We start from the raw sequence: 22498 nt of genomic DNA, 5'->3' as shown, positions 1-22498 counted from the left end.
CTCCATCTCCCCCCCCACTTCCTTTCTCTCTATGTCTCTGGTGGAAGGTGAAAGCTCACTGGACTCTTGCCAACCAAAGCAGAGGAAGAAGTATTTTATCAAAAAAAATATCCATCCGAAGCTGAAAATGTCACCCTTTGAATTTTCTCCCTGTCTCCAAGAAAGCTCTGAAGTGGCTGACAGCTGGTGAACATTAGACTCTGCAACCATTGATCTGATTCAGTTCTCCTGATACTTAACAAGCTTCAAACACTTAGAGGGACTGCATTAATGTCAGTTTGGATCTCTCTGACAGACTGTTGGGCACTCTCAGGACCAGTGTTGGTCTTGTCCTCAAAATTTGTCACCTTTGTGAGGTGTGCCAACACTGATGGAAGAGTATTTCATCTCCAGGTGCCTGAAGGGTTGTACTGACTGGAAATACCAAAAGAAAAATGTTCATTAAGTTGTCAGGAACTGAGTTACATGGAAAGGTTAAACAGATTAGGACTTTATCCCTGGAATGTAGAAGAATGAGGGGTATTTAACATTGTGGGGGGGAATAGACAGTGTAAATGTAGGTCGGCTTTTTCCACTGAGGCTAGGTGAGATTCAAACTAGAGGACATGGGTTAAGAGAGAAAATAGACGTTCCAACTTATGAAAGACAGGGGGCCCTTGAAGTCTATGCTAAGGCGTTCGAAGGGACAGGTAGCCTTTATGACGTGGGCCTCAGTCATGGTCCTGACGTCCTGGACGGTGTATGAGAGGTTTCAGGACTTGATAAAATGGTATAGGCGAGTAACGCTCGGATGGCAGAGGGACTCATGCAGGGCCTGCAGCTGGTCGTCGTGGAGCGACACGCAGGTCCAGGAGAGGGCGTTGGAGGAGTCGTTAAACTTCTCCGGTCGATACTGGATGTTGTAGCTGTACATTGCCAGTTCGACTCTCCAGCGCAAGATCTTATTGTTCTTGATCTTGCTTTTGTGGGTGGTGTTGAACATGAATGTCACTGCACGCTGATCAGTGAGGAGGGTGAATCTCCTGCCAGCCAGGTAGTTGCGCCAGTGGTGGACCACTTCCATGATCGCCTGGGCCTCTTTTTCAATGGTGGAGTGTCCTGGGTTGGAACCGTGGAGGGTCCTGGAGAAGAAGGTGACAGGGCGCCCCTCCTGGTTAAGGGTAGCGGTGAAGACCGTGGCATCCGCAATGTCCTGCCTGATGCGCGTGAAGGTTGCCTGTGCCTCAGGTGGGAGGGGAAAGGTGGTGGCCCTGAGCCAGTGGGCGGACTTTGTCTGAAAAATGGTGAACCCACTGTGAGTAATACGAGAAAAGGCCAAGGCACCTGTGGAGGGCCTTGAGCATGTGGGGAAGGGGTAGCTCCATTAATGGGCGCATCTGTTTTGGATCCGGGCCAATGACACCATGTGCCACGATGTACCTCAGGATGGTGAGGGGGGTGGTGCTGAACATGCACTTCTCTTTATTGTATGAGTTCAGCTCCTCGGCCATCCAGAGAAATTTCTCTAGGTCGGTATCGTGGTCCTGCTGGATGTGGCCACAGATGGTGACATTATCCAGGTACAGGAAGGTCGCCTTTAATTTATGCTGCTTTACCATGCAATCCATCTCCCTCTGGAAGACGGGGACCCTGTTAGTGACCCCAAATGGAACTTTGCGGAACTGATAGAGTCACCCTTCCACCTCGAATGCAGTGTAGGGCTTGGATGGGGAGTTGGTGATAGGCCGATTTCAGGTAATAGTGGAGAAGGCCATGTAGCAGGCTATCTCATTGACCATGTTGGCTATTCTCAGTAAGGGGTAGGCATCCAGCTGGGTGTACCGGTTGATGGACTGACTGTAATCTATGCCCATCCTCGGCTTACTGCCCCCTTTGACCACCAGGACTTGGGCTCTCCATGGGCTGTTGCTGGGTTCTGTGACACCTTCCGCCAGGAACCGCTGCACCTCTGCCTTGATAAAGTCTCTAACGGCTGCACAATAGTGACTACTTCTGGTGGCTATTGGCTCGCAGTCTGGCGTGAGGTGTGCGAAGAGGGCGGGGGTCGAGGAGAGGCTGCAGGTTGGCTGGGGCTGGTTGGACGGCGAGCTGTGGAGCGTAAGGGTCCCCTGAAGGCGAGGGTGATGCTCTACAAGTGACATTGAAAGTCTAAGCCCAGGACGACTGGGGCGCAGAGTTTCGGCATGACCAGGAGCCTGAACTTGGTGTATGCCTCCCCCCAACAGTCAGATCGGTGGAGTAGCACCCAAGGGTGTTAATGGTTCAGTCCTGGGTGGCAAGGGCGATAGAGAAGGTGGTGGGGTGAATTTTGAGTTTCAGAGAGCGGGCCACGTTCGGGTGAATGAAGTTCTTGGTACTACCACTGTCGAGTAGACACTTTGTTACCTGCCCATTGATTTCAACGTCCATCATGGAGCGTCCAAGGCCATGAAGAATTTCTCTGGACAGTGTGGTGGCTGCTAGGAGTGTCGTCCTCTTCAGGTGTGGGGTGCATCAAGAGAGGCAAGTGTTGGCCAGTGTCATTCTCTGTAGGCATGGGATGCAGTGGGTGGCGATCGGTGGCATTCTCAGGCATGGGGTGCGTTGGAAGGGCGGGCTGGTCAGCATCTGTGTTGACCACGTCATCATAGTAGGCAGTGCTGGTGAGGTCAGTAGTGTTCGCTGTGTAGGCCGGAGGCCTCTAGTGGCTGTGGAGCCTGGCGGCGGCATGGCTGGCTTTCTTCAATCGCGCCGGAGGAAGTGACATTGTCGCAGGCGGCGGAAGTGACGTGATTGTTCTCCATGGATGTGGTGTCTTTGCAGGGCTGTGCTAGCGTGGCCCGGGGCTGGTCTGGACGCATGGTGAGCACACGGCGATCATTGCCGATGAGGCCGGAAGAATGGCTGCTGAGGCTGGGGAGGCCGGAAGTCGTTGCAGGGGCAATGGCATCGCCCCACAATGGCACGTGGCCAGGACCGGGAGGGAGGGCTGTTTGTCGTAGAGGACCGCTGAGCTGCTGGCAGGCTTAGAAAGGCATACCTTAGCATAGTGGCTATTCTTGCTGCATTTCGAGCAAAATTGGTTCATGGCCAGGCAGTTACATCGCGACCGCTGATCTGATCACAGTACTTATAAGGGCGAGGGGTGCTCACTGTGGCGATGCTCTCATCCACCAGCTGGCTTTGTGCTGTTGTCGAGGACACATGGGGGAGTCTGGAGTCGAACTCTTCGGTGTGTAGGACTGGTGCATCAAGGGCTTGGATTACCTCCGCAGTTTTGGCCAGGGAGTAAATATTGTCTTCCAGCAGCTTCTGCCTGATGACTCTTGAGCGCAGACCTCAGACACAGGCATCCCTGATCAACCTTTCTGTTTCCTTCTCGGTCACCCCAGGTTCAGCCATGCATGGTCGTGCCAACACGCAGGGCACCCAGGTTGAACTGCTGGGCACGAACGCTTAGAAAGTACCTGGCGAAGGCCACATTCGTTGGTTTCCAGGGTGTTCATCACTTCCGGGTACTCAGTGCAGTCCTTGAGGGCCTGGAAGGCTTGGGGACCCAGCTTCAAGCGGAGCAGGACGAGGTTTTTCCTGTTGGAGTCTAGGACGTCGGCGTGTGCCTTGATGATCGCTTCGACTGTGTGCCTCCAGATTTCTAAGCATGCTTGTTCTTCCAGGTGACTTCGAGGCTCCCTGCACTTAGGAGCTTCTCCATAGCAGCTTAAATTTTAAATAGAATAAATTGTGATGCACTGAGGTGACAATAAACAAACACAAGATTTAGAGACTGAACAACAGGCTTTATTCAACTTAAAGTCGCTGGTGTAGTTATCTGCAACTCCGTGTGACTGACCTCGAGGGGCCGGATGTGGCTTACATCCATGAGGGTGATTGGCATCCTACCGAGTGGGGCTTGGTCCATTCAGGTCGGCTGATTGACATCTGGCCAGGTGTTGTCCTCCAGTGCTCTTCCTGCAGATACACAGGTCGCCCCCTGCAGTAGGCTTTTGGTGTATCCATCAAATTTTTGTTTTGCTTAGTTATTCCTTCTAACATAGCTACCACATCTGGTCCAGGTGAAGGGCTCTGCAGACTTGGTGACTTATATGGTGAAGGTGACTTTAAGGTTCTAAGCTTACCTTCCATAATGTTAGCAGCTGCCATAAGAAGCTCATTATCTTCTTCATCTAAATAGTCAGTAGGTTCTTGTTCCTCCTCTTCATATATGACACTTACCTCTCTAGCAACCTGGCTGTGGGTCTGGACTCCTCTCCATGCCGAGCTGACTTCGTTCGAGGGTATTGCATTTGCGCACACTAGCGCGGGAACGGGTCTCTAAAGAGGATGCGTTGACACGCACCTGCGTGCCTAAGGATGCACTGACGCACTCATACTCACGCCCCGCCGCACTCAGCCATGCTACCAGAAGCACTTGGTGCAGTGCTCCTGTGCCCCTCTTTGAGCGTTGCCAGAGAGGCAGCGGCGGCGCCATCTTGCATTGCTACACTCATTGAGGACGTCGCTGCTTCAGACACTTATCTGAAGAAGTACGCTGGGGTTTCGGATCCATCAAAAATCGATCCTGAGGGTTCTTTTCCAGTACTTTAAAATGTAGTTTTATTGCTTTTTTCATTCTCATAACAAAGGAAATTTTTCCTTTTCAGATTTTTATCAGTTCATTAAGTTTGGGTTTTAAACTGTCCAGCTGATGAGAGTTGATTCCCATGTCTTCACCCTATGCCATTTTGCCATGCCCCTCCCCCGGGTGGGGCTTGGTCCATTCAGGTCGGCTGATTGACAGCCGGGCAGGTGTGGTCTGTCCTCCTGTGATCTTCCTGCAGGTACACACGTCGCCCCCTGCAGTAGGCTAGTGGTGTATCACCACACCAAGTCCTCTTTCCTTTTCCTCATCTCCCTACCCCCTCCCCTCTCCTGTCAGAGAGTGACCCAATCATCTCAGCTTTTTTCTCTTCTACCCTCCCACCTGTATCCACCCATCACCTTTTAACAGTTGGACTGTGCTCACCCCCCTACTTCTTCATTCCTTTTCTCCTCCTCCCCTGCCCCTTCCTCCCTCCTCCCATGCCCTTTCCTCCCTCCTCTCCTGCCACTTCCTCCCTCCTCTCCTCCTCCTCCTCCTCCCTCCTCTCCTCCTCCCCTGCCCCTTCCTTCCCCCTCTCCTCCTCCCCTGCCCCTTCCTCCCTCCTCTCCTCCTCCCCTACCACTTCCTCCCACCTCTCCTGCTCCCTTGTCTCTTCCTCCCTCCTCTCTTCCGCCCCTGCCCCTTTCTCCCTTCTCTCCCTACACCTTCCTCCCTCCTCTCCTCCTCCCCACATCACATGTCCAGCATCTTCCCCTGTGACCGCAGGGTTGCAACACTTGCACCCACATCTCCTTCCTCACTTTGGTCTTTCATGTGAAGCATCCAGAGGACTAATTTACTGCATCTGGTGCTCCTTTTGAGGCATTCTCTACATCGGTGAGACTGTTTTCAGACTGGCAGATCGCTTTGCTCAGCACCTCCCAGTAGCCAACCATGGCAATTCTGGGTCACACTCCCACCCTCACATGTCTATCCATGGCCTTATGTACTGTCCCACCCTGACCACCTTCAGATTTGAAGAACAACACCTTATTTTCCGTCTGGGCACCCTCCAGCTAGATGGCATAAACATTGACTTCACAGCCTTCCACTTAACCTGCTCGTCTTTTCTCCCCCCTCCCCCATTTCCTGGCTTTCCAGTTCTTTCACATCCACAGTCCTGCCTTTCCACAGTCCTGCCTTTCCCTCCTCAGTGCTGCTGTTCCCTCCCTCCCTTCTCCACCCATGATCTCCTGCCCTGCCATCTCCCTTCCTCCACCACTCTTTTATTCTGATGCTCACCAAGCCTAAAATGTCACTTCTGTATCTCTGCCTTTGCAACATAAAGGACACAGTTTGACCTGCTGAGTCTCTGTAGCAGTACATGGTTTTACCTCAACCATGGTGTCCACAGAATTCTGGCTTTTACTTTTGCTGGGAGTGATGGTGGAGGCTGGTACAGCAGTACAAACTGGTGAAGTCGATGTTTGTGCCATCTGGTTGGGGAGTGCCCGTACAGAACTTAATGTGTTCCTCCAGTTTTCAGGTGGCTGGGGTTGGCCAGCGCACGAGGCCATGGACAGGCATGTGGCGTGGGAGAAGGGTGGGGAAATGGTCAGCCACTGGGAAGGTCGCTGCTACAGAGAGAAGGTGCTCGATGCAATGATCTCCCTCCCAGCCTGCAAGCTGTGCTGGTGACCCCTCCCTCCCCCCCCCCCCAACTCCTCCTAGACTGCTGTTGCTCAATAGCAAGGGTCAGCTAGGCTGCAGAGCTGGGCAATGCCAAAGACCCAATTCCTATTCCTGTCACGGACCAAGACTACGAAGATGATCGGTGGGAATGTGCACAGTCTGTCTGCCTCCCGGTATCAACTTGGATAATCACACCATCCCTGACAGCTATCTTAGAAAACAAAATGATATAAACTTGGGTTAATGTCAGAAATTCTTACAGGAAATTAAAAGGCTGAAAATGTCAACCATGGCAAATGAGTGCAAACTGAGTAAATGATGCAAAGCCTCCGCCAGCAACTTTTAAAATCAGAACGCTTGAATTGTTTTCTGGGTGGCATGGTAACAAGGGCCAATACTCGGGCTGAACCAAGTTAGTGGTACAGTTAGCGCAACGCTGTTACAGCATCAGCGAGCCCGGGTTTGAATCTGGCACTGACTGCGAGAAGTTTGTACGTTCTCCCTGTGTCTGTGTGGGTTTCCTCCAGGTGCGCCAGTTTCCTCCCCACCCTCCAAAAGCATGCAGTAGTTGTAGGTTAATTGGGGGTGGCGTGGGTTTGTGAGCCGGAAGGGTCTCTTACTGTGGTCAATGTCGAAATTTAAATTTGAAGCAGATTACAGGTTTTAATGGACCTGCATCATGGAGACCATTCAGCCCAATGTGTGTGTGTGTGCTAGCTCTCGGGCCAAGCCCACCACCCCCGCCATCTCTCTCTCTCTCTACCCTATTAACTTTGCAAAATTCTGTAATTTTCCCAGGACAGGAGTAGCAAACACCAGAGGACATCTGTACAAGGTGAGGGGTGGAAATGTTTGATTTTTTTACATTTAGACATACAGCCCAGTAACAGGCCATTTCTGCCCATGAGCCCATACTGCCCAATTTACACCAAATTAACTTACACCCCTGGTAAATTTCGAATGTGGGAGGAAACTTGAGCTCCCGGGGAAAACCCACACAGACACAAGGAGAACGTACAAACTCCTTACAGACACTGCAGTATTCAGACCTCAGTCCCGTACAGTATACCAGTATACCAACCATGCCTTTTGGGGACACATCTGAGGTAAGTTTTTTTTACACAGAGAATGGTGGGTGCCTAGAATGCCTGGCCAGAGGTGGTGGTGGAGGCTGGTAGAATAGGGACATTTAAAAGACTTTTCATCACATGGATGAAAGAAAAATAGAAGGTTACAAGGTAGGGAGAGTTTAGTTTTTTTTTGATAGGAATATATAGGTCAACACAACATCGAGGGCCGAAGGGCCTGTAGTGTGCTGTAGAGTTTTATGTTCTAACAGGCCCTTTGACCCACATGTCCGACCTAAACATGATGCCCAAATAAAATAATCTCTGCTGTATGTTTGTAGTCCACACCCCTGTATCCACACTTCTGTACAGAAGCTTCTTCAACACTCTTTTATCTCCTTCTCCACTGCTCCTGACACTCTCTGTTTAAAAAAAAAACTCAGTGGAAAAATAATTTTCTTTTATAAACTTCAGCTTCCGACACTGCAGAGAAAACAAGCCAAGTTTGTCTGACCCCTCCCCATAACTCATACCCTCCAATATGGAACACAGGACATTACAGCACTATTACATAGGAAAGTCTTTAGATTCTGGGATTCCAGTGCAATACACAGACATGCTGGAAAAACTCAGCAGGTCACGTAGCAAAGAGTAACCAACGTTTCGGGCCTGGTCTGAAACATTGGTTACTCTTTGCTTCCTAACAATGCTGCATGACCTGCTGAGTTTCTCCAGCACGTCCATGTATTTATTCCAGCAGAGCACAGGCCTTTCAGCTCATGATGATGTGCCGATTCCACAAAAATCTCCCCTCCCCTCCCTCACACCCTTCACTTCTTACCCAGGCAGCACTCCTGGTGAGTCTCTTCTGCATCTTCTGCAAAGCTTCCACCTCCTTCCTGAAACAGGCTTGACCAGAACTACACCCAGTATTGCAAGTGCAGCCTGACCAGAGTTTGCTACAGCTGCTATCTCACAATTTTCCAGATCTTTCAAAGTCACCAGTGCTTCGAACAGAGATGCGGATTTCTTTATTTCTAGAGGAGTAGAATGTAGGAGGAAGGATGTGATGCTGAGGCTTTATAATGCACTGGTGAGACCTCACGTGGAGGATTGTGAGCAGTTTTGGGCTCCTCATTTAATAAAGGATGTGCTGACATTGGAGAGGGTTCAGAGGAGGTTCACAAGGATGATTCCAGAAATAAAAAGGGTTACCATATGAGGAGTGTTTGACAACTCTTGGTGTGTACCTGCTGGAATTTAGGAGAATGAGAGGGGATCTCATTGAAACATTTTGAATGTTGGAAGGTGTATATAGAGTAGATGTGGAAATGTTGTTTCTCACGGTGGGAGAGTGTAGGACAAGAGGGCACGACTTCAGGATTAAAGGGCATCCGCTTAGAACAGAGATGCGGAGGAATTTCTCAGCCAGGGGAATTTGTTGCCACAGGTGGTTGTGGAGGCTAGGTCACTGGGTGTATTTAAGGCTGAGATTGTAGGTTCTTGATTAGCCAGGGCATCAGAGGTTATGGGGAGAAGGCTGGGCAATGGAGCTGAGTGGGAAAATGGACCAGCTCATGATTGAATGGCGAGGTAAACTCAATGGGCTGAATGATCTATTTCTGCACCTATGTCTTATGGCCTTCTGGTCTAGCCCATGAGATAATTCCCTAAATCTACGCCCACAGGCATTGAGGTTTTTGTTTGTTCTGTTAGGTGCTCCGTCATTGGTAGAGATGGGCTTGTGCTATCAGGCAAGACTAGACAAGCTGGCTCTGTACACCCTGGGGAGTGGGAATCTAATGCCCATCAAGTCCTCCTCCCATTCCACATGGCTTATAACCACATTCTCCTGCCTTCTCCCCGTAACCTTCGATGCCCTTCCAAATCAAGAACCTTCTAAAATCTACCCAATAACTTAACGTCCACAGTCACCCGTGGCAATGCGTTCCACAGGTTCACCACCATCTCAGCAAAGGGAGGTTTTTGTGTTCAAGGGCCATGCCGTCTGGTCCCAGACTCCCTTGCCATAGGAAAGAAACTCGCTCTCCATGCCCACTCCATGAAGGCCTTGCATTATTTAGTGGAAGTTTATGAGAATGGGTAATGTGACTGTTGATAAAAGGTGCAGAGCTCTCTCTGGTAGGATTGTCCTAATTAGCATTTATCCCTCACACCATCCCTGACCTGCAAGAACACACCTGGAGAGAAACAATTATGGAGCAAAATACTGAGAGGAGCAGATCGGTTGAACTCAGGGAATATTCTGTCCAAGTCAGGGAATCGGTAACCAGAGGATATGGGAGTAAGGTAAGGTGATGTGGGGGGGGGGGGGGGGGGGAGAGATTTAACTGGAACCTGAGGGATAATTTTTTTTGTACAGAGAACGGTAGGTGTATGGACAGGCTGCCAGAGGAGGGTGTTGAGGCAAGGACTGATGCATAGATAAGACAGATTTAGAGGGTCATAGGCTAAACGCTCAAAGGTTGGACCAGTTTAGGTTGGAAATTTTTGTCAGGACAGGAAAATTGGGCCTGAAGGGTCTGTTTGTCTCTCCCTTCCTTTTTCTCATGCACTCTCTCTCTCTCCCACTCACTCTCCCTCCCTCTTGAACACAGGCAAACATGATGAGGTTGAGATGGGCTGAAACTCTGTTTCTCTCTCCCCTCTCTCTCTCTCTCTCTCTCTCTCTCTCACACACACACGTAGGCAAACATGACGAGCTTGGCTCGACATTTCTTTCAGTATGGAAGGGCCTTTTTCTCCGTGCCTCTGTGTAATGCTCCTTCCCAATGGAGCGAAAATAGGCTTTTAAAAATGGTTGGTAATTGAACACAGCTTTGTGACACCGACATGTCCGCCCATGGCCTTGTGTACTACTAAACCAAGGCCACCTGCAAATTGGGGGAACAACACCTAATATTTCATCTGGGCAACATCCAACTTCAAGATCTCCAATTTCTGTTAACCCCTCCCCCACTCCGAGTGTCTCTCTTTCTTCCTCCCTCTGTCTCCCTTCCTCCTGCTCCCCACTCTTCATCCCCTTCCCTTCCCTCTCCATCACCCTAACACTTCTCAGTTTTTTTCTTTTCTACCCTCCCACAAGAAATAGGGGCAGAAATAGGCCATTCGGCTGATCGAATTTGCCCCAGCATTTAAACATGAGCTGATCCATTTCCCTACTCAGCTCCACTGTCCGGCATTCACCCCATAACCTTCAATGCCCTGGCTAATCAAGAACTTATCAACCTCTGCCTTAAATACACCCAATGACCTGGTCTCCACAACAGCCTGACACAACAAATTCCACATAATCATCCCCTCAGGCTAAAGAAATCCCTCCACATCTCTATTCTATGCGGACTTCAATCCTGAAGTTCTGCCCCCTTGTCCTGGACTCTCCCACCGTGGAAAGCAACCTTTCTACATCTATTCTGTCCACACTTTTCAACATTCAAAATGTTTCAATGAGATCTGCCCTCATTCTCCTAAATTCCACCTGTGACCTCTGGCCTGAGCACTTCCCCCTACCCTTTTATTCAGCTGCCTGCCTGTTCCTGCTCCTACCTTGATAAAGGGAAGCGTTGGTTGCCCTTTCCTGTGTCCACTGCATGACCTGCTGAGTATCTCCAGCACGTCTATGTGCGGCACTGTAATCATAGCACATTGGGACCGTTGGCTTATACTGCCTGGGGTTAGAGGACAAGATAATAATGTTGCTGATGATGGGAAAGCCTAGAATCAGGGGATGGTGACCCAAGGGTGGGACATTTGGAGCAGATGGTAGCCAAAAGGTGGGCCATTTAGAACAGAAGAAATGCATTCATTCAAAGGTTGATGGACCTGTGCAATAACTGGCCATGGGGTAGAACTCTGACGGGGATCTGGGAAGCTTTGCAGAGCAGAGGAATCTAGGAATACAACTACACTGCACTTTGGAAACAGTGTTAGAGGTACAGAGGGTGGTTAAAAGAGCTTTGGACATTGGTCCACCTACCTGCCTGTTCCCCCCTCCCCCCCCCCACCATTCTTCATCATTTTTCTCCCTGTATTGTATCTTAAATACAGAGGTTTGGTGCTGTGAGTGGTTGCAGGGATAAACCAGGATCTCCTGTGGGGGAAGGCAAGAACAAGGGACCATTGACAGCATTAAAATACTCTTCAGTCCATCATGTCCATGTTGACCAAGCCTGTCCCATTTGCCTGTGTTCAGCCCACATCCCTCTATAAATGGATTTCAGTAAGGTCCTCAATGGGAAACTCATTCAGAAAGTTATGAGTCATGGAATCCATGGAACCTTGACTGTGTGCTTGCCTGTAGAAAGCAGAGAGCAGTAAAGATGAAACATATTCTACCTGGAGGACAGTTTCTAGTGGCATTCCACTGGGATCTGCTCTGAAACCCCTGCTCTTTGTTATTTTTATAAATGCCCAAAATGAAGAAGTAGAGGGATGGGCCAGTAAGTTTGCAGATTTCACAAAGGTTGGAGGAGTTGTGTTATCGTAGGTTATAAGAGGATGCAGAGTTGCACAGAAAAGTGGCAGATGGGAGTTCAATCCAGATAAGCATAGAAGATAGGAGTAGGAGTAGGTCATTCGACCCTTTGAGCCTGCTCCGCCATTCAACGAGATCATGGCTGATCTTAAAGTTCAGTACCCCGTCCCCGCCTCCTCTCCGTAACCTTTAATACCATTATACTGAAGAAATAGATCTAATTCCCTCTTAAATAGATTTAATGAACCTGCCTCTACTGCCCTCTGTGGCAATGAATTCCACAGATTCACCATCCTCTGGGTAAAGAAATTCCTCCTCATCTCGGTCCTAAATGGTTTGCCTATTATCCTCAAACCATGGCCCTGGGTTCTGGATTTTCCCATCATTGGAAACATCCCATCTGCATCCATTCTGTCCAGTCCTGCCAGAATTTTATATGTCTCTATGAGATCCCCTCTCAATCTTCTAAACTCCAGCGAGTACAATCCCAATTTGCACAATCTTTCCTCATAAGTCATTCCTGCCATTCCAGGTATCAGCCTGGTGAATCGCCTCTGCACTCCCTCCATTGCAAGAACATCCTTCCTTAGATAAGGTGACCAAAACTGCACACAATACTCCAGGTGTAGTCTCACCAAGGCCCTGCACAGCTGCAGTAAGGTATCCTTGTTCCTATACTCAAACCCTCTTGATATGAAAGCCAACATACCATTTGCCTTTTTAACCGCCTGCTGTACCTGCATGCTCGCCTTCAGAGACTGGTGTACAAGTACCCCTAGGTCTCTCTGCACTTCCCCATCTCTTAATCTATTGCCATTCAAATAGTAATCTACCCTCCGGTTTGTATTGCCAAAGTGGATAACCTCACATTTATCCACATTGTAGTGCATTTGCCATGTATCTGCCCAGTCCCTCAATTTATCCAAATCACACTGGAGCTTCCTGACCCCCTCTTCCGTGCACACAACCCCTCCGAGCTTAGTGTCATCTGCAAATTTAGAGATATTACATCCAATCCCCTCATCCAGATCATTAATGTAAATTGTGAACAGCTGGGGTCCCAGTACAGATCCCTGTGGCACCCCACTGGTCACCGCCTGCCACTCAGAAAACAAGCCATTTATCCCAACTCTGTCTTCTACCTGCCAACCAGTTCTCAATCCACATCAATACTTTGCCCCCAATCCCATGAGTCTTGATTTTGGAAGCCAGTCGTTTATGTGGGACCTTATCGAAGGCCTTTTGGAAGTCCAGGTACACCACATCCACTGGCTCTCCCCCATCTATTTTACCTGTCACCATCTCAAAGAATTCCAATAGATTTGTCAAGCACGATTTACCTTTTGTAAATCCATGTTGACTCCGTCCGATCCCTTCTCTGCTAGTCATATGCTCCGCTATTACATCCTTAATAATGGATTCCATCATTTTGCCCACTACTGATATAAGGCTCACCAGCCTATAATTCCTCACTTTTTCTCTACCCCCCTTTTTAAATAGTGGGGTAACATTAGCTACCCTCCAATCCATGGGTACTGATCCTGAGTCGATCAAGTTCTGGAAAATAATTCTTAAAGCATCTGCTATCTGAATGGCCACTTCCTTAAATAGCCTAGGATGTAGATTATCAGGCCCTTGGGATTTATCTGCCTTCAATCCCATCAATTTCCCCAAGACCATGTCCTTAGAGATACTGATTTCTTTCAGTTCCTCCCTTGCATTAGTCTCTATGTTTCCCAACATCCTTGGGAGGTTATTTGTATCCTCTCTTGTAAAAACAGAACTAAAGTAAGAATTTAATTGCTCTGCCATTTCCTTATTCCCCATTATATATTCCCCTGATTCCGACTGCAAGGGACCTACTCTGGACTTCACCAATCTTTTCCTCTTGACATATTTATAAAAGCTTTTGCAGTCGGTTTTTATATTTGCCGCAAGCTTACTTTCGTAATTTATTTTTGCTCTCTTGATTAATCCCTTCATCCTCCTTTGGTGCATCTTGAACTGCTCCCAGTCTTCAGTTGTGGTACTTTTTGTGGCCAATTGATATGCTCTCTCTTTGGACCTAATGCTGTCTCTAATTTCCCTTGTTATCCACGGTTGAGTCACCTTTTTTGTTTATTTTTATGCCAAACTGGTATAAACGATTTTTGCAATTTCTGCATTAGATCTGTGAATGTTTTCCTTTGTCTATCCACAGTCAACTTCCCCATAAACACCACCCAATCAATCTTACTGAACTCCCGTCTCATACCATCATAATTCCCTTTATTTAAATTCAGGACCTTAGTCTCGGTTTTAATTTCATCACTCTCCATGTCGAGTGAGAATTCGATCATATTGTGATCGCTCCTACCCAAAGGGCCTCGTACAACAAGATTGTTGATTAGCCCCTTATCATTGCATAATACCCAATCTAAAATGGCCTGCTCCCGAGTTGGTTCCTCGACATATTGGTCTAGATAACCGTCCCGTAAACATTCAACGAATTCCTCCTCCTCAGTATTTTTACTAATTTGGCTAGTCCAATCTATATGCAAATTAAAGTCTCCCATGATGACAGCTGTTCCCTTATTGCACGCTTTTCTAATTTCTCTTTTAATGCCTTCCCTCACCTCTACCCTACTATTTGGAGGCCTATATACCACCACCACTAACGTTTTCCGCCTCTTGCTATTCCTCAGTTCTACCCATATAGATTCCGCATCTTCCGAGTTGATATCCTTTCTGTCAATCATGTCGGTCCCTTCTCTCACCATCAATGCCGATTCCTCCTAAATATCGTATACCCCGGGATGTTAAGTTCCCAGGCTTGCCCACCCTGCAGCCATGTTTCTGTAATCCCAATCAAATCATATTTGTTTATCTCAATTTCCACAGCTAATTCATCTACCTTGTTCCGAATGCTTCTTGCATTAAGATTTGCTTTTTTCACCCTCCTTGCTCTTTCTGATTTTTTACTTTCGCTGCCTAACCTAACTTTTCCTGTTTTATCTTTTCTGTCCTTTGCCCTATCATACAGGTTCCCACCCCCCTGCCAAATTAGTTTAAACCACACCCGATGGCTGTACCAAACCTAGCTGCCAATATATTGACCCCTTTTTGGTTTAGGTGTAACCCATCCTTCTTGTAGAGGTCATGCCTTCCCCAAAAGAGATCCCAATGATCCAAGAAGCCAAAACCCTGTCCTTTACACCAGCCCCTCAGCCACGCATTCATTTTTCTTAACCTTCCATTTTTGTCCTCAGTTGCACTTGGCACAGGTAGCAAACCAGAGATCACCACCCTGGCTGTCCTATTTCTTAGTTTCTTTCTTAGCTCTCTGTAATCCTTTTTCAGTACTACCTCCTTTTTATCTATGTCATTGGTACCCACATGTACCAAGACATCAGGCTGTTCGCCTTCCCCTTTTAGAATACCCTGGACCCGATTTGAGATATCCCGCACCCTTGCACCAAGGAGGGGCTCACAGAATCTCCTGTCTGTATTTCTGACAATGGAGTCCCCAATGACCACTGCATTCCTCTTTATCTTTTGGTCCACCATGCCAGGCTCAGTGCCAGCGACCTGGTCACTGCTGCCAGCTTCTGTCAGGTCATCTCCCTCAACCGCATCCAACAAAATATACCTGTTACTGAGAGGGATATTCACAGGTGTGCTCTCCATTTTCCTGGTATTTTTCTTCCCTCCCCTGACAGTTACCCACTTACCTGATATATCTGGTCTTGGGGTAACTATGTCCCTGAAAGTTGAATCTATCAACTTCTCACTCTCCCTTACCAGCCGTAACTGTGAAGTGATGCATTTTGGAAGGTCAAAACAGAAAGCTGAATGCAGGGATAATGGTCAGATATTTAACAGTGTTGATGAACAAAGGGACCTTAGGTCCAAATCCATACAACCCTCAAGGTTGTCACACAGGTTGATAGAATAGTTAAGAGGGCCTATGGGATGTTGGGTTTCAATAGGTGGGGGATTGAGTTCAAGAGTAAAGCAGTCATGTTGCAACTCTGCAAATCTCTGGCGAGACCCCACTTAAAGTATTGAGTTCTGTTTTGGTCACCTCATTACAGGATAAGTGTGAAGTGATGCATTTTTGCAGGTCAAACTTGCAGGTAGAGTACATGGTTAATGGCAGAATTTTTGACAGTACAGAGGAACAGAGATATTTTGGGGCCCATATCCATCGATCCCTCAAGGTTGCCGTGCAAGTTGATATGGGGTGAAGAAGCTGGTAGTTATTAGTTGGGAGGTTGAGAGCAAGAGCCGTGAGGTAATGTTTCTGTTCCATAAAACTTTAGTGAGTCTCCAGTTGGTTCAATTCCGGTTGCCTTGTTGCAGGAAGCATATGGAAGCTTTGGAGAGGTGATTTTCCAGGATGTTTCCTGGATTAGAGAGCATGTCTTATGAGGCAAGGTTAAAGAGCCAGGGCTTTTCTCTTTGGAGTGACAAAGGGTGTGAGCTTACAATAGAAGTTTATTAAATTACACAAATAGGTGGAAGGATAGGTCATGATCAGGACATGGAGATGCTCCAGAGAGACTGAGAGAGATTAGGAGAATGGGCAAAAAAATGGCAAATAAAATACAATGTTGGAAAGTTCATGCACTTTGGTAGAAGGAATAAAAGGGCTGACTATTATTTAGATGGGGACAAAATTCAAACTTTGAAAGTTCTGTACAAAGGGATTTGTGAGTTAAACATTAATCTTTGAGTTGGGTCATTGGTGAAGAAGGCAATTGCAATGTTGGAATTCATAACTAGAGAAACAGGATACAAGAGCAGGGATGTGATGTTGAGGCTTTACAAGGCACTGGCTAGGCCTCATGTAGAGAACAGGGAACAGTTTTGGGGTCCTTATTTAAGAAAGGATGTGCTGGCATTGGAGTAGATTCAGTGATTGACAAGAATGATTCCTGGAATGAAGGGATTAGCACATGAGGAATGTTTGATGGCTCTTTGCGCTCAGAAGAATGAGGTGGGGATCTTATTAAAGCATTTTGAATGTTGAAAGGTCTGGACAGAGTAAATTAAATAGAAATTTAGACATAGAGAATGGTAACAGGTTCTTCCAGCCTCTCACCCTGTGCTGCCTATAAATGCCACAATTAAGGAAGAAATTGGGGAGCCAATTTGGACAGGGAAATATTATCATGCAGAAAGTTATGAACTCAGGGAACTTGAGTTGTTGAGGTCGGTTCTTGACCAATTCAAAAGGGGAGTTATGGCTTAAAGGGGTCAAAGGTCAAATGAGAGAGCAGAACTGCAGTGCAGAGGTCATGTGATCAGCTGCGATCAGGTCAAGGGGTGGACAGACTAGAAGAATCCTGGTTTCTACATCTCGAAGGCCTCAGCAGTGAAATTGAACAGGATTCGGACACGCATTTCCATTTTACATTGATATTATATTCACATCTGCAGCAATGTTACCTCAGATTCACTGTAACCTTTGGCAAATGGATACAACCAAACTCATTGAATCGAATATGAAAACAGGACCTCGTAATTAACATTCAGATGATGTTCAGTGGCATGTACTTCTCATGGGAGGCCCCAGACCATGTCCATATCACCAACGTGAGCATTGCTTCCTCTGTTCCTTGGGATGATTCACAGCCACTGGATTCTCCCATGGCACGGCGAGAGTGCACATAGCTTTCCTTCAGCACCACCGCAAGATGCGCCCCCCCCTCCTCCACACCCCAGGGGAAGGGAAGGGTTTGTGGGATCTGTGAGCAAACTGCAGAAGGTGAAAGCATCACCAGAACATTTCTGATGCATCCAAAGTGGAGGTTTGTCTCGTCCTCCCCCTGTCTTCACTCTGCTTCCTTCCTTGTGGGGTAGCATCCCCAGTGCATGCTGGGTTTGCTCAATATATGATATCTCTGCCCCCTCCAGGAACACTCCTCCACAGCTCAGACGATGCTCTCTTCCAGTTCCCTGGAGATGTATGGGAGCGTCTCTTTGTCTGTTGCAGTCTGCAGCAGAGTCCCATGGACCGATTGGCTCCTTTGGACCCCGGCCCGATAACTGTGGCGTGACTGGGCCACCCCCATATCCAGAGAATGGCTGCGCTCGGCACGGATGTCCCCTCCACCCTGGGGACTAAGGCGGTGGCAGGCAGAGGGGGCAGGGAGAGATGGAGTCCGCAGGCTCATGTCGCCAACCTTGGCAGTCACAGTTCTGCCCCACCGCCGGCCCTTGCGCCACGCCAGCCCGGCCATGGCCAAGACCAGCAGCGCCCCTGCTGCCGTGCTGCCCGCGGTGACTGTCGTCGTGGCTCCTGGCAGCCCGACAACCAGTGGGTCACAGGCTGGGCCCTGCTGTTGAGTTCCGAAGCGAGCGCAGCCCAGCACACGGGTGGCCGCCATCTTGTTCAAGTCGTGGCTGTGGATGGCCAACACACACAAGTCGTGCACCGCCCCTGGGGCAAGGTTCTTCAGGTCAAAGCCCTTGCTCGTGGATGGGACAATCCTGAAAGAGAAGGACCTGTATGAGAGAGAGAGAACTCCTCACCCACCCCCTTCCTCCAGCTCCTGGGGTGGAGAAACTGGGGCATGGGCGGTGAGTATGTTGAAGATGGCAGAGACGTTCCCTTGGATGAGCCTTCAGAGCTGAGGGCTCTCATCGGAGCTGACCGAATACCGGGCAAGCTGGGGTGAGAGGAGGTGGTAAATCCTGTCCTTTGACGTGGGAGAGGGTTCAGAGGAGGTTCATCAGTATGATTCCAGGAATGAAAGGGTCATCACTTGAAGATTGTTGACAGCTCTTGGCCTGTATTCGTTAGAATTTAGGAGAAAGGGTTTGGGGGGATCTTATTGAAACTTTTTGAATGTTGAAAGGCATGGACAGAGTAGATGTAGAAAAGTTGTTTCCCATGGTGGGAGAGTCCAGGACAAGAGGGCACAGTGTCAGGATTGAAAGATGTCTGCTTCGAACAGAGTTGTGGAGGGATTTCTTCAGCCCGAGGGTGGTAACACTGTGGAATTTGTTGCCACAGGTGGTTTTGGAGGCCAGGTCATTGGGCATATTTAAGGCAGAGATTGACAGGTTCTTGATTAGCCAGGGCATCAAAGTTATGGGGAGAAGCCAGGCCGTGGGGCTGAGTGTGGAAATAGATCAACATGATTGAATGGTGGGGCAGTCTCAATGGGCTGAATGGACTATTTCTGCTCCTATATCTTATGATCTTATGGAGTAGTTTGGGGTCAGAGAGCTCAAGAGAGAGGAGGTGGTGAGTTTTGTTGTGGGACAAACCCGTGCCAGAGGGCTGGGGAGAGAGGAGGTGATTAGTTCTGACTTGGGACAGACCCAGGATTATTGGACCGGAGTGGGGAAAGAGGAGGTGGTACTTTCTGCCCTGGGACAGTGTGATAAGATATTAGGACACAGTACACTCGATGGGCTGAATTGCCTAATTCTGCTTCTACGTCTTACCAGAAGCCTATAGTCTGAATACTAATAAGATAGTCTGATCTCGGAGGCTAAGCAGGTTCAGGACTCATCAGTACTTGGAGGGGAGACCGTCAAGGAACACCAGGTGTTGTAGGTTTCTGTGAGGGGCGCTGGTGTGATGTAATATTTGTAGATGTATTTGGGAGATAAATTGGTAAAATTAGAGTAGGTTACATACATACACACATTTTAAAACAGATCTTATTTGAAATACTGAAGAATTCATATTCAGTGACTTTACAGAAATTGAGAATGTTATGCACATTTCACAAGTCGGTGCTAATTGAAATGTCATGAAATGAATGGACTGGAGACACTTTGGTTATTGAAAGCTCTTTGCAAGGGTTTTGACAGAGTGCTCAGAAAGGTCATTCCTAGGTTCTTGTTTACCTAAAAACAACAGATGGGAGCAGAAGACAATCTCCTGTTGTTTGCTGGAGAAGGGGTGGGGGGGGGGGTTGGTTTGCAAGTGAGTGTGTGTGTGTGTGTGTGTGTGTGAGAGAGAGAGAGAGAGAGAGAGTCACAGCTGAAAACAAGCAGGAGAAGTTTGTTGGAACTGAAACAAAATTCCCAGAGTGGCGGATGGCTGGAAGTGCTATCTATCTGATGTTTCTCTTGGAATAAGAGGAACAGAAAGGAACTCTGTGGTAGAATGAAAGAAAGAGGTTATCATCTGGAGAATCCTGATGGGGCAAGTTTCATCAGCAAGACATTGAGGTGACTAATGGTGGTACCTCAGTTATGGAAATCCTGAAACAACAAATCCTTTCGAGCACCAAAGCCTGGTGAACTTTATACATGTAAAATTCTGTGCACAGTATAAGAATTGCCTGCAACCAAAGAACTTGGAAGAATGAGAAGTGAGATTGAACTGTGAACCAAAGAACTTTTCTTAAATTTACATACATATTACATACACGTGCGCTTAGAATTAGAAGGGGGTTAAGTTGGGTTAGTTAATAGAGATAAATTAAAGTTTGATTCTGCTTTCATGTTTAAAGATAATTAAAAGTAACTTTTGTTTAAATAACAAATTTAAATTGAATGTCTATTGTTGCTGGGTTTTGGGGTCTTTTGGACATAACACTGGACGAAGTGGTGACTCTCTGTCTGCTTTATGGTAGATAAAAGTTAAGGAATTTCATGTATGTTACATTCTAAGTGTAGTATTATGTGACAATAACAGAACATTTACCTTTATGGGACACTCACAGACTGCTGGCACTTTCATAGCCTTGCGCTGACTATGGGCCATCCTTTTGCTTCAAGAGCTTGAAGAGCGCAGGATGTGAAGGGATGAGGGAGATATTTCCGCAGACAAGCCTTGGGGCTGAACTTGCTGTGTATGATACACTGACCCTCATTAGTCAAGGACTGAGTTCAATAGCCGAGGGGTAATGTGGCAGATATATAAAAGTCTGGTGAGACTACACTTGGAATATTGTGTTCAGTTCTGGTGTCTCAATACAGGAAGGATGTGGAAGTTATGGAGAGAGTGCAGAGGAGATTTACCAGGATGTTGCCTGGATTGGAGAACGTGTCTTATGAAGCAAGGTTAACAGAGCGGGAGCTTTTCTTTTTGGAACCTAGAAGGATGAGAGGAGACTTCATATGAGATTATGAGGGGCTTAGACAGGGTGGACAGCCAGCACCTTTTTCCCAGGGCGACAATAGTAAACACCAGAGGATGTCTGTACAAGGTGAGGGGAGGAAACTTTAGAGAAGATATCAGGGGAGTGGTGGGTGCCTGGAATGCATTGTCGGGGATGGTGGCGGAGACTGGAACAATAGGGACATTTAAAACATTCTTTGATGGGCTCATGGGTGTAGAATAGAGGGTTGTGGGTGTGAGGGAAGGAAGTGTGGTATTGTTGTGGAGTAAGTTTACATAGGTCAGAACAACATTGTGGGCCAAAGGAACTGTACTCTTTTGGAATGTTCTATTACTCTTGGGATTGCTTGCTAAACAAACCTTCGCACTGTACCTTGGTACATATAATAACCTTGAACAACAGCCAATTGTCATCCACCACTGATAACCCTATTCACACCACCCAATCTCAGTCAGATTCTGAGCAAGTGAAACATCCAGTCTGCCCTCATTGACCTGCCCAACACCCTGAATGTCCTCCAAAGAAAAGCACAGGGCTTGTGGGGATGTTTTCTATGTTGTCCATTGTGAAGACTGGAATCGACTGTGCAGATGGGCGGTGGAGGTATGGTGGGTGCAGGTGGGTGGAGGGATGGCGGGTGGAATTTAACAGAAATGTGAGGCGTTGTATGTGGAAGGGCCAACGTGAGTAGGACCCACGCATTGAGTGGTAAGGATCTGGGGAGTGTTGTCAAGCAGAGGGGGTTCAGGTACATAATACCTTGAATGTGGTGTCACAGGTAGATAAGGGTGTTCAAAAAGACCTTTGGAACTCAGTCAGACTATTTCCAAAACTTAGGAAATCATGTTACAATTGTGCAAGATGTTGTTGGGGCCCCATTCGGAAGACTGTGTTCAGTTTTGGTCACCATGCTGCAGGAAGGATGTCGTCAAACTGGGGAGGGTGCAGAGGAGATTGCCCAGGATATTGCCTGGGACTCTATTCCGTGGTTGCAGGAGGATGAGGGGTGATCTCAGAGGTGGAACAGATCGGGTGAACGCAGAGTCTTTTGCCCAGAGTCGGAGATCGGTAGCCAGAGGCGTTTAAGGAGGGGGTGGTGGAGGGGGGGGAAGGAGTTAACAGGAATCTCAGGTGTAACACTTTTACACAGAGGAGGGTGGGTGTATGGAACAGGCTGCCGGAGGAGATGGTTGAGGTAGGGAGTATTGCAACATTTGTGGATAGGACAGGTTTGGAGGGATATGGGCCAAACGCAGGCCGGTGGGACCAGTGTGGATGGGATGTGTTGGTCAGCACAGGCAAGTTGGGAGAGATGGCCTGTCTCCTCATGTATCACTGAACATATCCCAGCTCACATTTGAGGTCAGATCTGATTAAACCATTCAAATCCTCTCAGGAGTGAAAAGGTGTCTGCAGATTAGACGTGCAATCAGATGCCTTTACTAGCACTAATGACTTTCTCAGCATCACTGTGCATCTTCAAACACATGTTCCACATTCTGGCTCCTTTTCTATTGGCATCCCAGTTCATTGGCTGTGCAGTGACCTAGGATAAGAACCCCTCTGTGCCGTTTCTACTGAGCCACTCTTAAGTGGGACACACCACCAGGGACTGGAG

At 47.9% G+C, this 22498-nt stretch overlaps 2 protein-coding genes across 5 annotated transcripts in view; one reads left to right on the top strand and one right to left on the bottom strand.

Annotated features, from left to right (window-relative positions):
* Positions 1–22498, top strand: part of LOC138759091 (pyruvate carboxylase, mitochondrial-like) — a 403275-nt gene that overhangs the window by 190285 nt on the left and 190492 nt on the right. The window lies entirely within an intron of this gene.
* Positions 17197–22498, bottom strand: part of LOC138759092 (leucine-rich repeat and fibronectin type-III domain-containing protein 4-like) — a 28466-nt gene continuing 23164 nt past the window's right edge. For all 4 annotated transcript variants that reach the window (XM_069928992.1, XM_069928994.1, XM_069928991.1 and 1 more), the window contains one exon: positions 17197–18286. In XM_069928992.1, the coding sequence (XP_069785093.1) occupies positions 17728–18286 (559 nt within the window). In that variant the 3' untranslated portion in view covers positions 17197–17727. The remainder of the gene's footprint in view (positions 18287–22498) is intronic.

This window comes from Narcine bancroftii, chromosome 3, assembly GCF_036971445.1.
Source record: "Narcine bancroftii isolate sNarBan1 chromosome 3, sNarBan1.hap1, whole genome shotgun sequence".
NCBI lineage: Eukaryota > Metazoa > Chordata > Chondrichthyes > Torpediniformes > Narcinidae > Narcine > Narcine bancroftii.
This window is presented reverse-complemented; position numbering and strand designations above follow the sequence as displayed.